General features: G+C 40.7%; 1 protein-coding gene across 10 annotated transcripts in view; it reads right to left on the bottom strand.

Annotated features, from left to right (window-relative positions):
• slc4a4a (solute carrier family 4 member 4a) overlaps window positions 1-17,717 on the bottom strand; it is a 70,488-nt gene that overhangs the window by 40,834 nt on the left and 11,937 nt on the right. For 5 of the 10 annotated variants that reach the window (XM_085426482.1, XM_085426483.1, XM_085426484.1 and 2 more), the window contains 3 exons: window positions 15,285-15,458; window positions 3,937-4,072; window positions 1,633-1,793 (listed from right to left, as the gene is read on the bottom strand). In XM_085426482.1, coding sequence (XP_085282608.1) covers window positions 1,633-1,793; window positions 3,937-4,072; window positions 15,285-15,458 — 471 coding nt within the window. Of the gene's footprint in view, window positions 1-116; window positions 338-1,632; window positions 1,794-3,936; window positions 4,073-15,284; window positions 15,459-17,717 lie in introns of those variants that run through there. The other 5 variants (XM_085426486.1, XM_085426487.1, XM_085426485.1 and 2 more) reach the window with 1 other exon arrangement.

Here is a 17,717-nt window from a genome sequence, read left to right as displayed (position 1 = left end):
TCTTTGCTATGATAAAAAACAGTATTAAAAAAAAAATCTGTGACTAAACTGATTAAAAAGCTCATTTTTGCCAGACAGACAGACTAACCAAGCAATAATAACATATCGTTACTTACCCTGAACAGCGTTTCGTGGAGTGGAGCTAGCTGTGATAGCGTTAGCATTTGCTAACGTTAACACTGTGCGGTTGTGATGAGAACTTGGACCAGGGACCACTTCATCTCCAGTACACTGCTGCAATACGCAGACTGAGGTGAAGACGTTCAATCTAAGCGGTTAGCAAGTTCTCTGAGTAACTCAGAAACGGACTTGTTTCCTGCAGCCATGCCCTTCACAAGAATTGATACACCTGTAACGTTATTCGCGCCCAGTGTTTTGCATTTGTCGGTGCCTTAAGTTTATTTTGAGCTGCATACTGCCGCCAGCTGCATAGGAGATGCATTGCACCATTAAACCTAAATCGACAATTCATGTGCTATTACTTACGTCTGAGTAAAGGAGCAACCAATCACACAACTGGCTCCGCCCTGTCTTTCTTGATTGACAGACAAAGTCATTCTGCTGAAAAGTCGCATTATGAAATAAATAGACCATCGGGAAAAACGGGATTTTGAAATAAAGACTGACTTTGAAAAAAGGTCATTTTGGAATATAAACGGCTGGAAATAAATAAAATGCCTCAGGAATAATCTCTGTTATTGTGAAAAATAATGACCATGAAATAATATTTCACAATAATAAGAAAATATATATAGCAGAATGTAATATGTTTCACAATAATGAGCATTGTTTTCAAAATGTGTTCCATTATTTCACAATATCATTCTCACATTACATATCTGTGTCTTATTTATTCACATAGTTATTTATTTCATCTTGACCTATTTATTTATTTAATTTTGAACACTTTGGAGTTCCATAGGTTTGGGGGGTTTTATTGAGCATTGTTCTGTTTTGGCCACCGGACTATAGCCCATTTTGCCCTTCACAACAGCTCTTCAGGGTCTGTTTTTTTTTTAAAATAACACATTTGTTTAAATGTTATCGAAGTTAAAAGTTCGCATCACTAGTCTCAGCTTTTAAAAGCAGAGTTGAGGTTGAATTTTTCATGAAATTATCTGACAAATGTCATGACTTGGTAAAGTACCATCAGCTAATAACTTTAAATTAAATAACTTAAAAGAGGGCTTCACATGCTGGATGAGATCACCGTGGCTATAGCCATCATTTATATGCAGTCTGAGGTTCCCATCATAGCCCCAACCAGGAGATGAAGCTGAAACATTGTCCACTTATGTATCTCTGCAGTGAGACCACTTTAATTTACATATGAAGTGGGATGAAGACACTTTGGTCCTGCTGCTCCTTCCACTTTAACCTTCTCTCAACCATTGTGGTTGAACTATGTGAACATAACCTTTTAAAGATACAACACATCTATTATTGAAGTAAAAGGTGTTCTACTGCACTTTTAACCTCATAATCACAGGATGAACTGCAGCTTTATATGAATTTGTTACAGCTGTGATTACACATCATGGCGATAATCACTCGATGGGTTAAATTAATTTGTAGCTGCTGGAATTAAAAAGAAAAAAAACAAACAAATTATTTTTGAAGAGATGAGCTTACCAACAACCTGGGGTAGCGTAGAAGCTTCCAGGTCCAGCATGATGGTGCCTTTTTCTATACATGTCCTCAGTTCAAATAGGCTGTGTAAGGACAGCGTCGCCACATGAGGTTTACTCCAGCGTTCTCCACCTTTCTCCACCTTCTCCTCAAACTTGATCCACCTGGATTTAAAGAAAAAAGACTCAGACAGGCACACGATTTAACATGAAAATCTTTTTATCATAGTCTTGGATAAACATTTACATTATTTTATTTTATAGAAATGTACTAAGCAGTAACCTGCTAACTTGGGGGGAAGCAGGCATACCAAAAACAGGCTGTACAGTCAGGATGCAAGAGGAGAGATATCAGTGTTAGAGAGTAAGTATGGGTGGCTTCGAGGCATCACAAGTCTAATTTTAGCCCAAGCTATTCTCATAATGTCAGAATGTAGAGCGTCACAATGAACAAGAGCCTGGTGAAAAATGCCACCACTAAAAATATCTATGCAAGTATGTATTGCACTTCTACTACTTTGAAGATTAGGCTTCAAACTTTCCTTTTTGCTAAAGCATATAAAGCATATAGTTAGGGCTGGACCAGGTGACCCTGAATCCTCCCTTAGTTATGCTGCAATAGGTGTAGGCTGCTGCGGGATTCCCATGATGCACTGGGTGTTTCTTCTTCAGTCACCTTTCTCACTCACTATGTTTTAATAGACCTCTCTGCACTGAATCATACTTGTAATATGTCTTTGTACTCTCGCCCTTCTCTCACCCCATCCGGTCTGCCGGAGGTTTCTTCCTGTTAAAAGGGAGTTTTTCCTTCCTACTGTCGCCAAAGTGCGACATGACCGTTGGGTTTTTCTCTGTACGTGTTATTGTAGGGTCATTAACATACAATATAAAGCACCTTGAGGCAACTGTTGTGTTGATTTGGCGCTGTATGAATAAAATTTAATTAAACTTTGTCTTGGGAAGAAAAGGAAAAGTAAATATTGTCAAATATATGACAAACTTAAAGAATTATTTCATGCTTTTTGCTCTTTAGTCCAAATTATGAGCCATCAAATGTACGCTTGGTGGACCTGTTGACGAGGGTCAGCCATTATTTTTTAAATCAATCAATTTTTCATTTTTCATTATTGGGAAAAAAACTGGATTCTGAGTCTGCATTGTTATATTTTTTCTGCCATTCTTCATTTCGACAGCTCAGAGTGAGAGACCTGAGAATCAGAGGTGTTACTGAGCGGCTGTTTCTCTACTGCGGTTTTAATCTGGCTGCCAAAACCGCACTTGGCAGGCAGTCAGCACTGCCCGGCACGTTGCAGAGCTTTTATTCAGTTTGAGTCCTCTGAGTGTACTCGGCGAGATGCTGCACAAGTTCTTAAATTTTGAACTACAACTCTTGCACTGCTGTCCTCAGCCTGTTTTTTTTTTTTTCCATACAGTTTCTGTATGCTAAAGATTTTTATTTTTAGAGACTGAAAAAATATGCTGCATCCTCTTCTATCAAGTAGAAGCTTTTTTATTGCTTTTTATTAGATTTTTTCAGACGGCTGACATGAAATGATGGGAATCATTACTCCCGAGGCCACACTTACCTATCATAGTGCGTTTCAAACATGTGGTCCAGTGCAGGTTAAATTATGCTGAAGTTTCTCCAGAGCTGACCGAATATGACTGAAGGATCAGCCCCTCATCTGATCCTTCAGTCATATATAATAACTTCCTGTGTGCAGTAGGCACGGGGGCGGAGGCTGGACAATTTTATCGTCAGTCATTAGAAACGCTGGCAAAAAGGCCAAATTTAAAACGACAGTCAACTAGATTTAAAGCAGAACTTAGCAATTAAAAGCTTCACTGAGTTTAATTAAAAGCAATTTTAAAGTGCACTAAAAATGTCAGCAGTACTTCTGCAAACTGTTTAAACAACAGTGAATCAAAACTTCTACAGTATGTCTGAGTTTAGGATAATGAATCGCTGATTGGGTGCCTCGAGCAGCGGTCCAGAGACTCTGTTTCCTCCTGAAAGAACTTCACTCATCCACTGCTAATTATGTATAAACAATCATCCCATCTCTGTCCCAGTGTGTCCCACTAGAGAGCCACTCAGAAGAAACCAGTAAAACTCTGAGCTCAGTTTTAAACTTGGAGCTGTTTTCAAATGTCTGTTCACTGTTTTTCCATAAAAAACAAATATTCATTCCTTTTGAGATAAAAACTTAACGTGAGGCTGGTTTTTCATCATTTTTATTCACATTTTTAGTGACTCCGTGAAAGGATATGATTTTAACAAAGCAGATACACACAAAGAGGATCTTACCTGGCCGTCTCCTTCCACTCCATCTCCTGTCCGTCCACTGACAGGAGCTCATCCAACTCAGTGAAGAGCTGTGGGGGTGCCGGGCCATCGTCGTCCTCACCTAGGATGAAGCGAATCCTCTCTGCTGCTGGTGAGACTGTGGAGAGAGGAAAGATACTGAGGTTCATAGGCTGGCAGTGGTGCCCGTTGGGCAAGGGCTTGGGCACTGGCTTTTCGTCCTCAGCTGGACTCTTCACATTGACCTCAGTAGGAGGTGGAAGCAGCGCAGTGTTCACTGTGACCTCCTCTCTTTTATCTTCAGCGTCCTCTTCTTTTTCCTCCTTCTCTTCTTGATTATTGTTGTTGTTGGACATCTTTAAAATCTGACCCCCCTTTGCTCTCCAAGTCAGCTGACACAGCGTTTGCTTAACAGACTGTAGTCTGCAAGTGTCACAGGCTCACCACAGTCCCAAAGCACCAGCTAGACCCTCATTAAAATCTTCGGTGGAAGTGACAGCAACTCTCAGTTGCCTGCTCCAGCACTTTGTGAAGCAGGTAGGAGGGGGCTGATTGGGTTTAGGGTCCCCCTCAGTGACAGTGGCCCAACAGCTAGCCCCAGTCCACCCCCCCAACCCCCCCTTCACTTTTCAAACAGTTCTTCGCCATTGGCCCTCCAGCCTTGGCAAGCTGTCCTGAAGCCCCTCATTAACAATTAGGAAATGGTTCACAAACTGGTCCATTCTTCAGCTCAGGCTTGGCTTTCCTTCCTCTTGTCTTCTCATTTGAATATTGAGAGAGTGACACATAAGTGAACCCAGCACAGTTCCAGCAGGAACAATAACGGTGTAATACTCCTCAGTATTAAACATGGTGCAAACAGTCGACGTGACAACAGCGTCTTTCACTGAGTGAAACAGACAATATCTGAACATTGCTTCTGAACCCTACTTTTTACTGGACCCACACAACATCACTATAGACACAGACACCAGAAACCTGCACAGTATCCACGAGTGCCTAAAACTGAACAGTGAGACATAAAAAGAGCACAACTACCATTAATAATCACTATTATTTAGTAACTCTGTCCTTTGGCTGGTATCACATGTCAAAATTACACCTTGAACTTTTTTAAAGCAAATGTCACTGAAATTCAGACTCTGTACTGCTCAATGCAGAAGCTCATGTTACATTTAAGATCATGTCTTCATTTAACATTTTGCTGATCTTAAAATTTAACGTTTACTTCAGTATTGTCTAGAGATGGACCGATCCGATATTACGTATCGGTATCGGACATAAAAAAGTGGTATCGTGCCATCTCTAGTATTGTTGTGGCGTGAATAGTGCGGGGCTGTAAATATAATTTGCTGATATTTTTTGTGCTTGTCTTGGGCTCCAGCTTTTAAATGTTTAAATCCAGAATGAATAGCCCTGGCTTTTAATTAGCTGGCAGCACGCATCGCAGTTAGACAGATAACGTGGTTATTCAATAACCGATTAATGTGGTGTTGGGGGCTTGATTTTACAGCTTCTATTGATCTGTTCTGATGGCTCTCCAGGCTTTCCTGCGACCTGACATGTGAGACTTCAGATTTTAGCCCGGATCCCCCAAAAAAGCCAAAAAAGCAAACATTTGCTCACAAAACTAGTAGATAATACTGTACACTGCAAAACATAAGCTGCGTAAATCAGTAAATACTCTCAATTTAATATATCTATGCTAAATTTTGTACTTTGAATGTGAAGCACTTAAGAAGTCGCATGAACTTAATGGTTTACCAAAGTAAATGGCTTCAAAGTTTAAAGGTAAATGCATTTTATACTACCCTAGTTTGCAAGTGTAAACTCAGGAAAATGTTGCAGTAATTTCCTGTTTTTCATAGCGAGCTAAGTGTTTCTACACAATTATTACCTGTTAAGAAACTATGAACATTTATCAACATTCAGCAACATTAACCCTCAACATTCATCTCTGCAGGCTGTTGCTAGCTAAACCTTCACACAAACACTTGGAACCACATCACCCACAGCGTCGAAGTCACAACAAAACACAACATAACAGAAACAATGATCACAGCGTGACTGAATTAAGGTTTTGAAAATGATGTTGTGTATGTACAGCTATATGCAAAACTTAGAAAACTAGTAAATATTAGGAGGCAGTGATTAAAGTTAAATATGGACAGCGAGTTTACTCTGTGACATTACTAATGAGGTGTTCTTGCATCCCTGTTGTTACTAGCATCACTTTGAGTCCCAGGTCTTTTCAGTGACCATTCCTTCAGTGGCTTTTTTGAGGGTTAAGACTTGGATTTACGGTAAAGATCCAGGAATGAATCGCCTTAAGAGCACAGAATTATAACTCTGCTCACACATGTGTGTGTGTCTCTGTGTGATAGCAAAGCCAGCTGATCAGATTACACAACAGCTTGCTAATACTGTAGCACCAGAGAGCTACTACAGTGATGGATATATTTACCATGGAGCATCTTTATTTCTCAACAGGTAATTAGTAAAAATTTGCTTTTGTTTCTTAATCTTCTGAGTCTGTAGGAGCTTCTGAAGCCACCACCATGGTCCAATTACAAGTTAACTATAAGAGTCTGGATTTTACTTTGCAGGACAAATTTAGATGTTGGCAAACACAATTAACATCATATCATCCACCACACTGACTCATTCATTCATTCATGGCCCAATAGTAAAGGGGGTGAAGGGCTGCAGTTTCCCGATTGTGTTTTCTGTGGCACAGGAACAGCAGCGGGTATGAGCCAGACAGGCAGCTGTAAGATTACTAGTTAGGGGATAAACTGTGCTGGCACGCACACACAGACATACACACATACACACACTCACTCATTTCTACAAGCTGCAACTAGCTTAAGACACCACAACCTGTTTAATAACATCTTAGAGGGAGTAAAGCACACGTGTGTTTCACACATTCAGCTGACACTCACATCCAGAGCGATTTAGGCTGATTATAGTAAACATTTAAAACAAGCTTTAAATACCTGTATGGACAAAATTACATGCAAACAATGGCAGGCAGGTGGGTGCAAAGAGCCAAGTGATGCGGCCACACACCGAGGATCTACTGCTGTAATTTTCAGGTACTTCTGGTTAAAAAAAGAAGCGGCAAAAAAAATAATAGAGGAGCAGCAAATGTGCAAAATATTTAATCAAAAATCATCATGAAATATTTTAAAGTGGCATTAAGTGTAACAAACCAAACTGTGGACAGTAAGTATTTATTTTCTTTCCTGTGAATTCAAAGTAAAGACACTCCAGATGAAGCCAAGCATTATGTTAGGAGAAATCAGCTTTAGCATGGGTTAGGACAAGCTAACAGCAGAGAAATGTCGAGAGAGAGGCATGGCTCTCAAATAATCCAGAACGGAAATTAAGATGGTGCTAGAAGTGCAATTTCTAGGGGGAAAAGCCACTTACATAAAATAAATAAAAAAATACATACAATTCAATTTAATTTTATTTATACAGCGCCAAATCACAACAACAGTAACCTCAAGGCAATTTTTATTGTAAGGTCGACCCTAAAATAATACATACAGAGAAAACTCAAACAATAATATGACCCCCTATGAGCAGCACTTTGGTGACAGTGGGAAGGAAAAACTCCCTTTTAACAGGAAGAAACCTGCAGCAGGACCAGGCTCAGGGAGGGGCGGGGCCATCTGCTGTGACCGGTTGGGGAGAGAGAAGGAAGACAGGATAAAGACATGCTGTGGAAGAGAGACATTCATAACGGCCAACCTCACCTTAATACAAATAGGTTCCCGGAGCAGTTTCAAGATGGCCGCCTAGTGGTGAGACTTGCTTCCAGAGGAATTTTTTCCAACATGCAAGCAGTTGTATACGGCTGTAATCCACTACTATGCCTATCCGCATTTTCAAGTTACAGCCTTTACATTTTGGTTTTACTAATAAGAGCTACATATACATTTATCATCAACTATGTTGCACAAGCAAAGAAATGAACACAAGGGAAACGAAAGAAGCACGTTTGGGTGTGAGGGGGCATCTACAATCCTCATAATAAGGCCAGGAACACATTTTAAAGGGCCTTTTATGAATGGCTCTATTTCCTGTCACACGTTTCCTCGTACAATGGTAAGTGGATCGGTACTTACATAGGGCCTTTCTACTCTAATTGAGCACTCAAAATGCTTTATACTACCAGCTTCATTCACCCAATCACACACATTCATACAACGCTTTTATTCTCCAAACGCCTTGTCTAACATTCATGCACACACTCGCCCTCTAATGAATGCACCAGGGGCATCTCAGTGTTCAGCATCTTGCCCAAGGATCCTTTGACATGCAGTTTGGAAGAATCAAGAATCAAACGGTGATGTAGACCTGAGTAGATGTTCACATTTGGTGACAGTGGGGAGGAAAAAATCCCTTTGGGGAGGAGGACATGCTGTGAGCTGGAAGCTCGGAATTCAGACTGGTATAAAATGCTGTTTCACACAATTCTTTCTATTCTTGGCTCTGCATGATGTCAACAAGAGGGGATACACTTAATATGATCATCTTAGTTCAACCCTCCTGATTATCAGAGGCAGACAATCAGAAGAAAAGTGGCTTAAATGATGAGGCTAGACTGACGAGCTGCACCAGTTCTCAAATCTGGATTATTTTGAGTTGTGATTCACCCAAAGTTACTATAACAGAGTCAAAGAATGCAAATATGTAGCTGTAAATTAGAAGCGTCTTTAAAAATGAATTCCCCAAAGTTTTACAGCTAAATATTCAGCGCGCAACCTAAACTGCTGTTACACAAAAATGTGTCCGAGGATTTTTGAAATTTCTCATGAGAAATAGATGCTGTGATCCAATATAAAAATGAAGAGGTAACACAAATAGTGCTAGTGTCAGAGCAATACCGTCCTACTCGGCCAGTTGCTAAGAGAAAGGTGGGTTTGGTGGGGAGGGTGCGGGTTGAGTCAGAGTGAAAGCAAAGAGGGGTGAGAGCAAGCACGAAAAGGAGGGCTAGAAATGAAAATCCCATCGTTCAAACACAATTTCAAAGCTCTGTGTGCTCTAGCCAAGAGCCATGGGCACACAAAGAGGACTTTGTCCCAGCAGCAAAGGCTCATGGGATAGGGTACGGAGGAAGAATGCTGCCCGGCAGAAAGCTTAGTGCGACTGCCACTAAAGGCCTGTTTAGTCCCATTCTTGACATGCATCCTACACAAATACCTTCCATCTACTCTGACCTTTCTGAAAATCTCAGTGCAGTATAAATGCTACATGGGATGTAGTAACATGCTCATTGTCTTTGGCCACACATGCAATGATATCTGTGTCTCCATTTCACCTCATTCAAAGCAAAAAAAAGTGCAGGACATGTTTTCAAGTCTGACATTCAGTATGCAGAGGAGCTAGCACACAGGCAGCGAGCAGGGACCGGCTTGAATACAGAGTGACACCCTGAGGGTGATTCATTGAGAACACAGTATTTATATCAAGAACATCTAGCTCTGGTATTTTGCTGTGATAGCTGAGGTGGCCAATAATATAACAAATTCCAGCTGCGGGAAATAACCTGAAATGAAACCACTGTGCTGTCTGCAGGTGTGCTGGATGTAAAAAACATTTTCTCTGTGCCTCCACTGAGCTCAAATGTAAGTTTGATTCCAAGCCACATTCATCCCAAGTAATGTTTAATTCACATGAAATAAATGTGCTGTTACTTAGTTAGAAAGCTCGATTTCGTGCAGGACCTTCACTCCTGCGTACAACAGCTCAGCTGGGAGCGCGCTCCACTTTGTTGTCATGTTTAACTGATATAAGAAGGCGGTGCTGAGACGCATTACTAAACAGATTGTTTGTTACTTTTTCAAATAGAGACCTGTTTAACCATACGGCTGTCAGTTTAGCTCACTGGTTGATTCAGCCTTACGGCTGAAATGCAGCGGCCTGGGTTGGACTCTGACCTGCGATCCTTTGCTGCTGCTCTCTTCCCCATTTTCCTGTCTACTCTTTACTTTGGATGTTCACATCACTTTTAAATTTGTGGGTGAAAAACAGAATAGGTCTGTAAGAGTGAAATGTGGAGTGCCTGGGTGTTGGGTGGTTGTAAGAGGAGAACGATGCCTGCAGCTCCAGCTGCAGCTGCCACAGTGGAGGAAACTGAAATGAGTGGCAGAGAAGCAGCTGATATCAATCTGCTATGCAATGAAGTAGAGCCTGTGCATTTAAAGGAAGATTTAAAGTAGGCTGCACACTACAACAAAATGTGTTTAAATAATTTTACAAGTTATTAAACCAGATTCCAGCAATGAGAAGCAAGCATCAGCAAAAACAGTTAAAAACCTGCAGGCCCATCAGTAACACTGTTAGGTTACGATACTTCAAACAAACATTTTTGAAACACTGCAGCTTGCGTTAAATGTGGATCATTAAAAAAAAGTCCAGTGACTCCATGTGTGCATGTTTTAGCTAGCTTCAGTAGCTTGCTAACTTATAGCTAAGCTAATCACTATAAGTGAACTAGGCAAAAAGTGCTGAGATAATGACTAAGACAGCTAAAATGAGATAATAATGAGGTTATTGTTATTAATATTAGATATCTGATGGAAAAATTATTAAAGCCATGCAACACTCTTTACTGCAAGCTGAAGGAATCTTTCTCTGTCCTTGTCTCAGGCCTTGTTGTGGCTCCTCTGCTATCTGTTATCCAGATGTCCGAGTTCACTGTGTAACTGAACTGTTTCTCTGCAAGAGTGTCGCACACATATCTGTTACCAGGATAACGTTCAAAGAAGTGTATAAATGAAACTCGTGGGATTGTGTGGGCGAGCATTTACATAGATTATGCTTTTGCTTCCTTTTTTTTTTTTTTTTTTTTTTTTTTTTTTAAATGCTTTTGCTTCCTTGCAAGTAAAATAAATGAGTTGGTACTCGCTGCTCTGTCTCACTTCATTAGACAAGTTCTCTAACAAAATTATACCAAAAGCATCCAAATAAGCCCTCGAATATTCAGCTCGTCAGTGGCCGTTTATGGCATTGATCCCTGAAAAATTACTATGTCACGATAGTTTAATGGCACTTTTGCTCCCTTTAGGGAATTTGCCTCCCTCTCACCTGATCCCCAGCATCCTCCTCTGTCACACCAAACCTCTGCATGTCCTCATGCATGTCTCAGTAGTTTGTGTCAAAAAGTGTAGAAGAATAACTAAAGTAGATAAAATGATAGTGTGATATGTTTCTATCTATAGTTTTCAACATACTTTTGCAGCACTTTAATCATTCAGGCTTTACAGTGAACACACAGAAAAGTACAGTGAAGTGTTCTGTATAGTGTTTCTTTTTAAAAATCATTCTTGTGTGTTGACCAGGTAAGCAAACAGCTGGAATATGTTTAGGATTAAGGTAATCCTAAAGTACCACAGACCATCCTGTGGTGTAAACATAGTTTTTTTGTTAACTTGTTACCTAGAAATGTTTTTGGGATAGCATACATGCCACACATTTATGCTTTTCAGGAATAAGAAGAAAACTTTGCTCTCTAAATCTTTGCATTTATCAAACAGGAAAAGCTCATAAAGGTTTCCATTCTTTCCATTTAGGAATCCGTATACAAAAAACAATTATAGCAATCACAGCTTGCTCTCGGTGACTTTGAGAAACTAAAGCTATTATCTGTGTGCAAGCTAAGTTTCTAAGTAATCCCTATAATCCACTTTGAAAGAGCATTTGACCCCAGAGCAGAAAAAGATGAGTAAAAGGTTAGGATTTAAAAGGAAAAACCAAAACTCATCAAAATGAGCAGGGTCAGAAAGCTGTGCAGTGGACATGCACGTAGCCGGGAGGACGCACTTGCAGTCCCTGCAGTGTCCATCTGACCAAACAAGAGGATTTGAGTTCAGAAAGAACACGGCCCTCCCCTGGGGGTGGCCATGTTTTCCACAGAGACAAACATGGAGTGAATAACAGCATGACATTACTGCATGCCTGTCAGTTTTTGAATGCCTGCAGATTTGAGTTTTACAATTGTAGAGGATGACACTTGGGAGGACCCATGTTGTGGATGTCATGAGGTGATGGGGATTCATTTATGGAAAGAATTTAATAAAGTCTTCTTTTTTAAAATTAGGGTCTCTTTAGCATAGTGTCTTTGTCCCGTCTCCCTCTCCTCACCCTCTACTGGTCACAGCAGGCGGTTTTCCCACCTGAGCCTGGTTCTGCCGGAGGTTTCTTCCTGTTAAAAAGGAGTTTTTCCTTCCCGTTGTCACCAAGTGGTTGCTCCAAGATGTTGTTTGATTTGGGGGTTTTCTCTGTATTATTGCAGAGTCTTTACTTCATAAAGCACCTTGAAACAACTGTTGCTGTGATTTGACAGTATATAAAAAAAACTGAAATGACTGCAGGAGAACTGATCATAAGCTTGACGGTGAATGTAGTTAATCTATATGTCGAATGAAATCAACCCTCAAGGTAATTAATTTTTTTTGTCCCGTCTCTGCCCTTTTGTTTAAAATTACCTGTAATTTGTGTTATTTTATCAATTAAAAAATATTGCCGATGGCCGGTGATACAGTATGAATTTCAAATTCCTACATCTCCAACCTCTCAAGTTATCGCATTCACAAGATTTTCAGAAAACTTGACCTTTGACCTCTAACCTTGCGATCACTAAGATTCGAACTCGTACAAGATTTTAAGTAGATGCATCAATCGTATCAATTTGCGTCATTACAAATCGTGTTTGTGTGTGCGTGTTAAATTTGATTTAGTGATAGTCGAGTGTGTTTAAGCTTTTCTGTGTGGAGAGGATTGATTGGAATAATGATGATGATGTCCGCTATCACTGTCAGTCATCAGTAAACACTTAATCTGGCTGATGAATCTTCACGTGGCACATTACTAAGTCTGTACTATTAAGTTTAAGTCTGTAATTAGGCGCCATTCTTCTTATTTTACAGCGTCGTTGTTCAATCGGGGGACACTCTCTGTTGAGGAGAAAAGCCTGAATTTGTTTGTATACGAGGTATCCATTATTTAAATGTCCCGGGCAGTCGAAAAGGAGGCAGAGCTGTCGAGAAATGCTAGCAGCTAACTGGGCGCTGACCGTGTCATTCCAATACATTAAATGTCGCAGTGTTGGCAAAGAGAGGAAGTGAGGTAAGATTTGCACATGCGTGGTACCGATCGGGTTTTCGGTACAGATCGGGTAGTGACAGTGGCAATGCTTTCAACCAAAACAGGTGCAGCTTGATGACATCATCAACATGCGCTATCGCGGTAGAGCGGTATAGTCAAAATCTCTACAGTTGGCCAAATTCATATCGCTTCGACCGTATACCATTTATACCGCCCACCCCTACCTGTAGTCTATCGATCAGAGAATATTTCATGTTATTTCACTATGACGACAATGAAATCTGAAAGTTACTCATATATGCAGCTAAGCTTGACGTTACAATTGGCACTCATCTATGAAGTAATCAGCTCATAACTTTAAAAAGAGAGACTTTTCGCGTGTAGTAGTAAATGGAGCACATCAACACAATGTGCAAAAGTCTGTTTACGTACAATAAAACATAAGAACAGCCGATTGTACAACAACACCAACTGTACCGTATGCTCTGCGTTTGTGGTGTTCCACACAGCAAACAGTGTTGACCGCTAATAAAACGGACATTTTATTAGTGGTCAAATCAACAAATCAGAGTGCGTAAGGTTTCATCTGTTCCCCCATCGAGGCGCCGACAGCACCAGAGAGTTTTAGGAACAAAAACACAGCCTTCCCTTTCACGAATTAGAACTTATACGAGGGCGATCGTGGCTCAAGAGTTGGGAGTTCGCCTTGTAATCGGAAGGTTGCCGGTTCGAGCCCCGGCTTGGACAGTCTCGGTCGTTGTGTCCTTGGGCGAGACACTTCACCCGTTGCCTACTGGTGGTGGTCAGAGGGCCCGGTGGCGCCAGTGTCCGGCAGCCTCGCCTCTGTCAGTGCGCCCCAGGGTGGCTGTGGCTACAATGTAGCTGCCATCACCAGTGTGTGAATGGGTGGATGACTGGTTGTGTAAAGCACTTTGGGGTCCTTAGGGACTAGTAAAGCGCTGTACAAATACAGACCATTTACCATATGAAACATGTATTACTGATTGGTGAGCTATCACTGATGATGAATAATCATAGACTTTAATACATGACACATCCTCTACTTGCAATAAACAAATAAAAACACAAAGCTCTTACTAAACAAACATACCAAAAAAATGAATTCATACACTATAAAAGCCAGTTACAGTTGACTTCAGCCCCATGCTGTTCAATACTCCTAACTGTAATTTAAAAAATATCCCAGAAACCAAAAAAAACACAGTTTTTGCTAAACATGCATGTGGACAGTGACCAGCACCAACCAGATGGGCCGGCTGTAATCTATTCTGTGATTGGATTTATGAAAATCCCTCTCATGGAGTGATGTGGGCACACTGTGAAATCCAGTTTTGGCACACTTTAGTCCTCTTGTCACATCACGCACATGCAGGCATGTGTAAAATTGCATCATTCTCTGGAAATGACAGCGGTCTGCCTCATTATACGACTTGGCAGAACACAAGAACATCTTAAGCTGTTTTCACGAGGACTCATCAGCGTTATGATGCTCTGTTTCTCCAAAAACTGCCAGGAGAGTCCCATCTTCACCAAACTGTTCATGCAGTTCGACGAAAACACTGAGCTTCCTTTCAGTTTGTTCACTTGACTAAGTCGTGAGCTTTTCTCTTTGTGACTGAATACATCACTAAAGGTTTCTGGTGCCAGAAGGATTTTAGTCTTACTTGACCTGAAACTTTAACTTGAACACGGCAATGACCGAGAAAAATGCTGATACCATTAAGAGCTTTGCTTATACTTATGTCACCCAGTATAACCCGCCTCTTCTATTGGTTTCCTCACAACTGGCCAGAGCTGGTTGTCTGAGCATCCACTGATCTCAGCAGCCTGAGGGCGTTTTGCACTTTACACTCCTAAGAAGGTTAAGGCAACCAAAAAACAAACACCAGCACATACAACATACATGCTACCGTATACCCAAAACAGACATATTCCTGTCTAAAATTATGACAAAGCCACGGGACGATTCAGCACTACTGCATTCGCGTCTTCACAACCACGACTTCCTAAGAAATTCACTGTCCTCTGTCGAGGCAGACTTGTCACTTAGCAGGACATACAAAGCTATTTCTGGCCACTAAGTGGACTCAGCAACTTTGCTCAGGTCACGCAGAGTCACAGAAGCGTTTTTCTCTGGAAAAGAGAGCAGCCTTCAGCAAAGACAGACGTGAACTCTAATCAGGCCTGACACCGAGTCCATCAGAACTTACTGAGAGGTTTGAGGATGCTGTTGCTGGCCTCGTCGTTGTTTTCTGTCTCCGACTTGTCAAAGACATTCTCCATCAACTTCTCCTTTCTGTCCTTGTGGCCGGTTTTCCGGCGGTGACGCCTCCGACGTCGATAGCTCTTGGGCACGTGCACGCCGATGTAAATGGTGTGGTGACCTGTAAATAAAGCAGAAAGGAAGATGAACTCTGACACGCAACATCCTGACAAATTCACAGCGCCATGATACCGCAAAGACAAACGTCCGAGCTTTCCAGAAATGACAACAAGGCCAGAATATCTATGAAGGCTTGTGCGCTCATAGTCACCCTGTGAATACAGCCCTCAGCTCAACACGTTATAATCATTTAAATGAGGAAAATAGTTACATTGTTATAAAGCATTAAAATAAACCAGATGCACTGTCTGCACTACATACACAGATGTTAAAGCAGTGCTTTTCAAACACCTCATTTCAGGAGCTGATAAAAGTTAAAGCATCCCACCATTTTTATTGGTTAGTGAAAACCAGTTATTCAATTTTAGGTTTTTATTTTTGTAATTCAGGTGTGGTTCGGTGGCTTTCCTGAGGGGATTTGTTCGCTTCATGTCAGCTGTTATTTAACAATGCTCAGTTTTAGTTTTATATATTGACATTTATAGTCATCTTTTTCATTTATATTATATGTCGGGGGCATATTTCTCAGAAGTGCAGAGTAGATCTTAGAATACAAACAAGATTTAAAGGTAGGACTTTGAAGTTCATACAATTTTTATGCAATGTTGAGATAAATAAAGCAAATATTGGCACCCAAAAGTGCTGAAGTTCAGGACACATAGCCTAACAGTGGAGCAGATGTGCCTCTGACCTTTAGATAATACAATTTTAAACTATCAAACATCACTGACAGAAAACTTATTAACCATAATTCTTCATCTCTGATCAACTTCTTATATATTTTCCTGTTTCCTAAACACTATTAAACCCGATGCTTTTGTCCCCATGACAGAACGGAGAAAACCGACTCATAGTGTGTTAAAATATTGACATTTCTTTTATTCAATCATCTTCCGGAAGAGAGAGACCCCTGCACAGCTCAAACGCCAGTTGCAAGAGCTCTCTAACATTAGAATCATAAACTGTGCTTCATATAGGTGTGATTTTGGTACTTTACACATCACACAGTCTCAAACATTGCTTATATGGCAAGTTCCTCATTTCAGTGTCTTATCTATTAATATGGCTGTGCACTAAAACTTCCTGTTTTTCAGTCTGGCTGAGCACTTAGTTTGGGAGTCAAAAGCGGCCTTGCTCTACAAGCCTTTATTAAAGTACATAAAACAATATAATGAGCAGATACACATTAAAAATATTTCTCTTATCCCTAACAACACACCATAGCATTTTAGCATTCTAGCATTTTTCCCAAGCCTGGTTTTTAATCACTACAATAAGAACGACGAGGAACGAGGAACCTGTGGACTCGATCTGATCTTGACCACTTCTCACCTCAGTTCGAGCTTTCTCACATGGATCAGAGCAGAGCGATGGCACCAGAGCAGCGTAACAGTGGCAGCAGTATGCCATCAAGTCACACTCTGCAGTGAAGCCACCACCGACTGCATGGCTACATCCCTCGTATACAGGCTGACAAGCAGACCATACTGCATGCTAATAACATATTATTTGCATGGATGTGAGGTTCATGCCAGCAGGCTTCGCTGTACATCCACACGTGTGCAGAATAAGGCGAGAAACTTTTACATAAGTTACTAAACTTAAACTTATTACTAATGCGGGTATGTGAGAATTGAAGCCACACGTACCTGAGTGTTACATTGTCAGTTAAATGATCATAAAATTAGTTTATTAATTTTGAATCTGATCCTGACACACTTTCTTTCATAGCATCAAACATCGGAAGTGCCCCTGAAGCTACTTTAGTGATAACAGAGTAATAATTTAGTTCTGCACGCTTCATTTCTTGCAGTTTCAACAGATTAGTTGGTGTTTAACGCCACTAATACTTAGCAAATAATCATGAACGCCAGTTTACCAAAACTTTACAAAAAACTTTTTGTTTTTCATTTCAGATGTTTATTCTTTGTAGTAAATTAGTAAAAATGTGAATAATAAGAATAATTCTCATCATCTTCTCTCATACCTGCAAACCTTTAACTTAAGCTAATACAATCTGTTTTATATAATCTATTATTTTCACCAATAAACCCAATAAAAGCAACATCACAGAGCAAACATCAAACGGGCTCCAGGAACAAAAAGCTCTGTGCGATCGGTGTCAAATGTCTCCTTTGGAGCAGGTCGGGCGAAGCTGAGCCAAGCACTGCACATGACCCAACCAGGAAATGGCTGAACCCCTCAGCAGAACAAACAATGACCTCTTAGAAGCACAACAGTGTTCATTATTCACTCGTAC

Source organism: Rhamphochromis longiceps, linkage group LG12, assembly GCF_057381845.1.
Source record: "Rhamphochromis longiceps isolate RC_006_pf linkage group LG12, R_longiceps_female_GT1.1, whole genome shotgun sequence".
Classification (NCBI taxonomy): domain Eukaryota; kingdom Metazoa; phylum Chordata; class Actinopteri; order Cichliformes; family Cichlidae; genus Rhamphochromis; species Rhamphochromis longiceps.
Note: the sequence above shows the minus strand (reverse complement) of the source record. Positions and strands in the feature narration are given on the sequence as shown.